Raw genomic sequence first — 9089 nt, 5'->3', positions numbered from 1 at the left:
AAAAAAATCACATCATCATACAGTCATGTTTTAATTAGTATTATTAATATTAATATGATGAAGTAACTCTGTACAAGGACTATATAAAGGGGAAAACGTGCTAAAGACAGCTGGTTGAATAGGAGGGCGCACTACAGAGAGCTGGGGAGGGAGAGAAGGGAGGCCATCTACCCACAGGGACTACACAAGGTACTAGCAACAGACACAGAGAACAGGACACAGATTGACAGAGAAGTTCACAGAAGTCAAGTTTAAAGCAACAGGAAGAGACTATTGCATATCTTTGTCCCTCCACCCTTTGGGAGTCTTCTGGTCTCTCTTCTTTCTCTGTTAGGCAGCGGGAGTCAGGCTGGAGTGGTGCAGATGGATTCCAGCACCCCCCCCCCCCAGCCCTTGAGGTCACAGGAGGGGCTGAACAAGAGGTACATGGGTAAGCAGGCAAAGGGGAGAGTGCTTCAGACCCAGCACCAGCAGCCGGCTGGAATGGCAGTGATTGCTGCAAACTTGCACATCAGTGGAACAAGTTTATGTGGCTGGGGAAGTGTGTCAGGTGCCCAATGGAGGATGGGAGCATGTGATTATATGGCCACTCTACAGGGTTGTATCTGGGGATATGAAGCTGCCTGCTTCACCTACAGTCAGGAGAGTGGGTTGGGCCCACTGGTGTGCTGGGCTCAGCTGTCCCTAGGAGTTTGCCTCTGCACAATCCTGTATAGGGACCTGAAGTTGTGTGCTGGTGGGAGAATGGGGGGGGGACTTTATGGATTACCTTTCAAGGCTGTATTAGGGGAGACTCTTCCCAGGCAGGAAGAACTCCCAGCTAGCAGGCCAGTTCCACACTTCCCAAGCTGAGTTGAACTCCCATCAGTCCCTTGCTCTTGGCAAGGGTGGATGGATGGGAGGATGAGGGACTCTCACCCAGAGGGATTAAAAAAAAAAAAGGCATATGGGAAGGCAGGCAAGTTCCTTCACTACTCTCTCCTAAGCCAGGCTGGGGGGTAGGGCTGGGGGCGGGCTGGGGGCGGGCTCGGGCCTGATAGGGGCTGTGAATAAAAGGCCCTCCGCTGGAGAAGCCACTCTCTGGCCTCCAACAGGTCCTGGAGATGTGCTCCTCTCTCTGCTCTGGTCCTTGTACTCTGAGGCTTGAAGCCCAGAGGCAGAGGCAGTGGATCCTGAGACAAAGGGCCAAGTTGGGGAGAGGGTGGAGTGGGAGACAGAAAGGAGTTGGGTGGGAGGCTGCAGTGCCTCCTCCTTCATTGTCACCAGCCTGGGAAACCCGGACTGAGCAGGGCCACTGTGGCCAGTAGCCCCTCTAGGGGCGGATTCTCCTCCTGCCTCGTAAATTATGCCAGTCCAGCCTCTAGCCGGCCGTGACCATGAACGCCAGCGGGAAAGGGAGAATTAGCTCTGGCAGCCAGAAACTCTTCCGCCCGCCAATCAATGCCATGCTCGCAGCCCCTTTCACAGCCTCTTGGGTTTCCCAGAGGGCCAGGTGGGGGTCCCTAGAGTGGCTATTGAACCTGAGGCTGCATCTCCTTAGCCCTCAATTCCCGGCTTGCAGGGCTTGTGGTCCTGGTCCGCAGCTACCTAGGGGGCAGGAAGAGAGGATGGCAGCACACCCTCGAGCAAAGGGGCTGGCAGAAGGCTTGGGAGCGGGCTGGGGATCAGGAGATGCTTGGACAGCCTGCCCTACAGAGGACATAAGGCTGTGATCGCCTTGTCTGCAGCCAGGTCTGCCAGCCGTTCATGCTTCTGCCTGCTCTGCCATCCAGGCTGGGAGGACCCAGACACTCTGGACATGGGCATTGCTGACCATTCTGTCCTCCCAAACCGCACTTCCTCCTGGATTCCCCCACTTCTTCCTGCCCTCCCAGAGCTACCCTGTCCCCTTCTACTCTCTCTGATGCCCTCCACTCTTGCTCCTCCTGTCAGCGGCTCCTAATCCCAGCAGCGAATTCTGGGAGACTTTGTTTCTCTGTCCCCACCCTTGCCTACTCCTGCAGGCAGACTTCAGATCACAGAAGGGAAGTGGTGGGAGCAGGCGCCCGCCCGGGTCCTCAGCCTCAGTCTGCCTCAAACCAACCCTTCCCCGGTGCCTCAGCTTGCCCTGTCTCTATCCCTGGCAGCTGTGGGCTTTCTGTCTCCCTGGCTGGGTTCTTCCCTTCTCCCTGGGGCCTGGCAGGACCTGCTGGGGGTGTGTGAGAGGGAAACACGAAGAAAACAGACAAGAGGACGTCCAGAGAGGGCCTGCCAGAGACTTCTGGCATCCTAAGCGGGGAGCCTGTGTCCCAGGCAGCGCCCCCTCTTGCTCTCTGCCAGAGACGGGCTCAGTCTGGGGCTGGCTCCCTTGTCTTGCCCCCTAAAAGAAAGAGAGAGCTTGCTCCCTCAACAGAAGTCTTTTCTTTTTCATTCTCCGGTTCTGAAACCAGATCTTGACCTGCTGGTCACTAAGATTCAAGCGGTCTGAGAGTTCCCTCCGGCGCTGCCGTGTGATGAACTCGTTCACGAGAAATTCGCCCTCCAGCTCCGCCAGCTGCAACTTCGAATAGGGCTTGCGCTTCTTCCGTGAGCGGCTGTGGATCGGGTACCAGGGCGTGCCTGGGTGGAGATGAACCAGGAGCGAGGGTTGGCCAGAAGACCCAGAGGTGACAGGCGCAGAGCCCTTGCTCCTTCCCGAGTCCTCTTCACCTTGGCCTCACGCCCAACCCCAAGCCCTTCCTCTCCTGACTCCTCTCTTCTACGCAGACCCCACCCCTACCAACCCCCATCCTTCCTCCTCCTCCTTTTCCTCCTTCACTTCTTTTCCTTGCTTCCCCAACTCTACCTACCACTGCAGTATCCCTCACCCTTCCATGTTCCTCTTCCCTCCCTTCTCCCCAGACCTCTTCTCCAGGGTTTCCTGGACCCTTCCTCTCACATCTTCCGGGATGGGGTCCCTGATCAGCTAGAACAGACATGAGCGAGTGGCGAGAGTTAAACGTCTCCGCTGGCGAAAACATGCAGGTAATGGAGGCTGTGGGGAAGCGGAGCTAGCGGCTCTGGAGGAGCAGGGACCAAGCTCTGGGCCTCACCTTCCCACCCCCCAGGCCTGGGGGAGGCTCGGTCCAGAATTTCCCTTCTCCCGAGCTCCCTGCCCCCTCCAGCCGCGGGCTGATGCAGAAGGGAATCTCTTCAGTTCTTTTATGGGGATATTTACATGTTTATAGGGCTCCCCAACCCCCACTTCTTTTTAAAAGAAGTGCTTCCTCACCACACATTCTGTCACCCCAGGCGGCCCCAGCTCGGTCCTACCCGGCCCGCCCCGTCAGACGTCCCGCCCTGAGCGCGTCTCGGGAGCGGGCCGGGGTGCTTACCGCTGGCCGAGAGCCCGCCGCCGGGGTTTAAAGGTGACACCAAGCCGCCGGGGTCGCCCGCGCCGGCGCCCTTGTTGCCCTCGTTGAGCAGGGACGACCCGGAGTCGGATTCCAGCGACTGGCACGAGGGCGGGTCGTGCGGGGGTCCCGCACCGCCGTCGCCACCGCCGCCGCCGGCCGCGTAGTCGTACTTGAACCCGAGCGCAGGAGGCCCTGACGGCTCCAGCGGCAGAAGCGCGGCCCCGGGTCCAACTCCCGGGCCCGGGTCGCGCCCGCGCTCCTCGCGCTTCAGGGCCCCGCCGCCGCCCTCGGCGCACGGCTCGCGGTAGTAGCCCTTGCTGTCCTCCACGCGCGCCAGCTCGCACGTGCGGCCGAAGGGCGGGTTGAGCGACACGGGGCTGCCGAGGTAGGGCTGCGGGTAGCCATTGCACGGCTCCGCCGACGGCCAGGGCAGCGAGCACACGTTGTCGCGGCGCGGGTAGGACAGCGACGGCAGCCCGGGCAGCTGCGCCCCGGACGCGCGGAAATTGGGGAAATAGAAGGTGTCCCCCGTGTGGATGTTCACCAACGGCCCCACGAACCCGGGATTCAGGAGATTATGCTCTCCCATTTCCGCGGGGCCCGACCGGCAGCTTCTACTTTATTGCTATCTGACATTAAACATAGTTAAACCTGCACCGGCCACCCATTGGCCGTCCAACTCACGTGGGTGCCGCCGCCAGAGGGATGGGTGGGGACAGCGAATCCCCCCCACCCCGCACCAATTCCAACTTCCCCCTTCCCCAATTGGGGGGGGGGGCGCACGAAACGCGGGGACAGATTTATTCGCTGGTTTCTAGTTTTTTAAGAAATCATATAAAACCTAACGTAGAGAGCGAGCCAGTCGCCCAAAGCGGGGCAAGAGGAAAATAGCCACACCAAAAATACCCGCACATACACACTTCTGCACCCTGCACCCCCCCCCCATGTATTATCTTCTCACCAACAGCTGGCCCAGCACAGCCCGTCCCTCTTTAATTAGCTCCTTTATTAACTAAAACCGTTGGAATTTACAATATCTCCCCAATAAATTACTATTAGATATTGTGTCATATAAAGTTTACTGGCTGTTTAAGGAGACGGATGAGCCCTTTGGCTCGGGGTTTATTTACAGTAGAGGCGAGTGGGGTAAGGGCAGGTTCTCCTGCTGCTATCTTCTCAGCCCTGTGGCTGCTGAGCTTTTCTTCTCCAGCTCTTTCTCCTCAGGAATTGGGGGAGGCATGTGGGGTCCTTTCCTCCAGGAAGGACTCAGGGAGCATTATTAATGTAGGGTCTCCCCCCCACGCTGGGAGCCACCCTCGCCTCAGGCGTCCACTCAACCTGTAGAGAAAGGATGCAGAGGGAGGCAGAAAAAGAAGGCGCCCAGCTCTGTGTGAACCTGCCTACCTGCTCTTGAGAATGTGGGCCCTTGGACTGCTCTTGACTGTGATTCTGTGGGTCACAGGGGCTTCTGGGGGAATCTCCCAGAGTCTTTGCAGGAGAGTCTCCGGGGCCCCTAGCAGAGCTTGCTTGGCCTGGGAAGCTCCTGACACCCACTGTGAAGAAGACATTGGCACCCCCTACCTGGCCCAACCTGCTCTGGGACCATCAGATAGCAGTGCTGAGGCCACTAGGTGTGCTGGGAGCGAGGGAAAGAACTGCAGAGAACCATCCTGTTGGGGGCTTAAAATTATGTTTATGGTGCTGGCCTCAGCAGCTCCGCCGGAAAAGGCTGAGCACCCAATGCTGCCATTGGTGAGACTCATCAAGGTAGGGAAATCACAAACCCTTTCCAACTAAGTCCACAGAACATAGTCAAGTGGATTTAAAAAGGAGGGAAAAAACCCCCACACAAACCAACACACACACACACACACACACACACACACACACACAATACAAAAACCTTCAAAAGTAGGTGTATTCTCTCGGAGCCTAGTAGACAAAATAGTCGAATTTCCATGTGATTATTTCAGGCTCCTTATCCAATGCCCAGCTTTAATAATACGAGGTGAGATAAATAGTTCAGAAAATATCTAAATATGAGAAAACACCAGAAGATTTAGAGAAGATTAGAGACTAAGAGACTCCATATGGGAGAGAAAAAACACATCCATGTAGGTGAAAGTTAAATGTCTGAGCAAAAGCCGAAGCAGACCGGAGCAAAAAATTCTCATCTCCCTTTTTCTCTCTCTTCTCTGCAGGACGCAGCGGAGAGAGACGCAGATTCTTAGAATTCCACAGCTCCGGGCGATTTCATATCCCAAACCATAGCTGCTCACTCCCCAGAAATGCGTCGGTGCAGGCGTCGCCCAGCCGGCCTGCCCTGCCGGCCCCGCAGTTAGACTCTCCGCGTCTGCCCCTTCCCCGCCCTAGCCCGCCAGGCTGCCTCGCCAGCCGCCCCCCACCCCCACCCAGGAGACTCTGGGGGCGCACCTTGCCTAACCGAGACCAAGCAGTGGGATGCCAGCCTGGCGCAGTCACCTCCAGTCAGAACCGCAGGAACCGGGCGCCAAACAGTGGGCAAGAGACCCGCCTGGATTGGCCTTATTGTGCCTGATTAAAGGGCTGCGCGGCTGCAGAGAGGAGCATCCCTCAGCTGCAAATCCCACGTCACAGCACCTCCAACACATTATTTATGCCTCCTTTTCATGATGCATTAATGAGCGCTACTGAAATTTTAATTTTAAAAAAATTTATTTGCAGGTTATTTTGGTCATAAAACAAAACAAGGTGTGACTTTAATATTGTCGCAGTTTTCAATCAGAACATTGCCCTGGCGGCGAGGTCTGCAAGCCTGGGCTCACAGCCGCTATTGTTGGTGTGAGAAATGCCGAGCTGAGCTCTGCGGAATAATCACTAGTTCCCCTGAGGCTTCTCCCCCTTCTCTTCTCCCTCCCCCAGGACCGAAATCTCCTGGAAGGGGGACCCCAGGAGGAAGGTCTCAGCCTCTCCCCAGTCCTCCCGAGCTTGAAAATACCAGGCCTAGACCTCTGCTCGCTGCCCTCGGGCCAGCCGCCCGGCACACAGAGCTGCGGCCACAGGGCGGCAGATGCAACGCAGGGGAAACGAGGATGGAGTGAAGGTTTCCTGCACTCGCAGTTTCTATCAGACTGATTAGGCCCCGTCAAAAAAGGCCATTTTCCCAGGTTTGGGACTCTGTGGGCACTGGCACATGCTTAAGCCCCCTTTCTTCCGAGCTTGGGACCATGAGCCTCTCAGGGAGAGCTGCCAAGAATCATCATAGAAATTCGCATCTCCAGGGTCCTGTTCCTCAGGACTCAGTGTGAACCTAGTCCTAGGGGTTTACAGGATCGCAGCGAGCACCCGGGCAACATAAAGCGCTCAGCCTCCCGTGGCACCCACCGCGGTTCGGTTCGCTTGTAAGACACCCGCTGCACGCAGCTCCCTTCCTTAACCACCTCAGACAAACAGCCCCCAGAGCGCCGCTCTCAGCCTGGGTCCCCAGGGCCGGCGGGAGGCTCGGGTGCGAGGCTTCAAATCAAATCTAAATCCAGACTCGGCTAGAGCTGCTAGCCCTGAGCCCAGAGGGGCTGGGAACGGATGCTGGGAAGGACTCCCTGCCTGAAGCGCTGGACAGCCGCGTCTAGACCGCGGGTTTAATCCGCTCGCACTTCGCAGCCGCCTGCAGAACTATAATTGGCCGGGGACCCCGGCTCCGGAACCGCGGGGCGATCTGTACGTCCACGCTCCTGCACGTTCCTCAAATCACAAGGTTAGAGGAGGCGACCTGCTTGCTAGCGTCTGAGCCACGGCTTCCTGCTGCAGCTGGTCTTGGCTCAGCCATGCCCCTCTCATTAACTCAGGGGCTAATGAAAACTGAAGGCCAGGATGTGGTCCAAGGTTTTCCGTAAAGACCCGTGGCAGCCCTCGTGCCTCCGCGCATCCACCAGCTGGGCGCCCTGCCTGCTCTCCCCCGCCTTCTCTGCCTGAGCCTCCATCCCTCCCGCACCCTCGAGGCCTTCTCGCGGGGCCTCGAGTCGCTGCCACCGCTGAGCCAGGCGAGAGGAGCTGATTATAAAATCTACGCCGGTTCTGGTGGCGGGGTCAAGGCGGCTGCGCAGGCCACCGCGGAGCAGCTGTGCGCGGCCGCGCTCGGGCTTCCCGGGTCGGAATGATGCAGCGCGGCGGCGGTGCCGCCTTCTCCCGGTCAGTGGAGAGGCCGCGGTGGCCGGTTCAAGGTCACTGTCTAGTTTGCGGAGAGCGGCGCCGCCGCATATGCAAATGAGGCAGCGCGTGGGCCCTGAAGGAGATCTGAGTAGGGGCTGAGCAGGCAGGGAGAGGGGAGATGAAAAGCGGCGAATGTGGACGGCTTGGGCCCCCACCCCTCAGGCCTCTCTGTTTCACCCCTTTAGGGCAGTTGGGCTTGCAACAGGGTCTTCGTCGGATTCAGACCAGACAGAGGCAAAGGAAGGGGGCTCAGTCTGTTTTTGCTTCACGAGCTCCTCCAGAGGTCGGAGCCCACTTGGTTCCCTGGTCTTCCTCCGGGACTTACAAAAGAAATCTGGGAGGCCCCTGCTCCAGGTATTGCCTTCTCAGGACCTACAGCCTGGAGGTGGGGGCGTTAGAGAAGCCTTGGGTGAGGGGGCCCAGTCAGGTTTTTAGGCTCGAGCCAGCAGCCTGGGATCAGCGGCGTCCTCACGTCCTTCGATCCCGCAGCTCCTTCTGAGCTGCCTCCCGCCGCAAGACCCTAGCCGGGTTGCCACTCAGGAGCCGGGGAAGGGGTGAGGAGTCCTGGCGGGAACCTCTGGGAAGCCATCTCTCCACCTCTCACCTGAGCATCCCCAAATGGGCCATCTTTCCCCATTTTCTGTCTTTCCGGCGCGCTAATAGTTAAATAGTTGCGTGGCTCTGACATTTTCCACCTCCGCCAGCAGAGGATCTCCTCCGCCTAGTGAATTACTGAGTGTCAAGAAAGGTGTGGGGCCAAGTTAAAACACACACAACAACACACCCTCATCAAACGCCACACCCACAGCCGCCTGCAAGGGGGCCTGGGCTCCGCAGACCTCGAGCTCCAGGTGGGGTGAGGACGACCCCCTGCCCCACAGCCGGCGGCTGGTTGTGACCGCGGCCTCCGTCCAGGCCTAGCTCTGGGCAGCGGCTGAGATCTGCCTGGGGTCTGTTCTGCCAGCTACCCAAACGCTCCCCGGAATCAAGCCCCCAGTGCGGGGCGGGGAGCGCGGGCGGGTCGGAGTAGGGGCCACCGGCCCAGGAGGCTGGTGGGGGGGGGGCGGGGGAGGACGTGCTGTTCACCCCGAGGATGGCTGGGCCGGAAGAGCGGGGTCCACTTACCTTTGGAGACGGAAGAGGTTCGGAAGGATGCGGGGCGGGGGCTCTCAGCCTCGAGACACCCTCTCCCCCTTCCCCAAGACCCGCCGCAGGCCAAGCCGAGGTATCTGAGGAGGGCGGGGCGGAGGAGGGGAGGGAGCCGCCGGCGGTCGGCGCGCGGGAGCCGAGCTGCGAGCATCTCTGGGGAGGCAGCCTTTTATGGTCGTTATTAGCGCCCCTGTCTAGACTGAAGACGACACCTCCTCTGTGTGTAAACAGAGGCGGCGGGCTCTGGCGGGAAGGGGGGATGGCGCGTCGCGCGGCCCTCCCCTCCTCTGGCCACCGGAAGATCAAGGCCTTCTCCCCCCTCCCCCCTCCCATGTGCTCCTTGCGATGTCAAGGTCAGAAAGACCTAGTCACGGTCAA

At 58.8% G+C, this 9089-nt stretch overlaps 1 protein-coding gene across 1 annotated transcript; it reads right to left on the bottom strand.

Annotated features, from left to right (window-relative positions):
- Nucleotides 1–2359: 2359 nt before the first annotated feature.
- On the bottom strand, nucleotides 2360–3963 carry HOXC12 (homeobox C12). The gene is made up of 2 exons (XM_059680980.1): nucleotides 3354–3963; nucleotides 2360–2598 (listed from the first exon to the last, which is right to left on the bottom strand). The coding sequence occupies exons 1-2, from the start codon at nucleotides 3961–3963 to the stop codon at nucleotides 2360–2362; spliced, it is 849 nt and encodes a 282-aa protein (XP_059536963.1).
- Nucleotides 3964–9089: the final 5126 nt, after the last annotated feature.

The sequence above is a fragment of the Myotis daubentonii genome, chromosome 2 (assembly GCF_963259705.1).
Source record: "Myotis daubentonii chromosome 2, mMyoDau2.1, whole genome shotgun sequence".
Taxonomy (NCBI): Eukaryota; Metazoa; Chordata; class Mammalia; order Chiroptera; family Vespertilionidae; genus Myotis; species Myotis daubentonii.
This window is presented reverse-complemented; position numbering and strand designations above follow the sequence as displayed.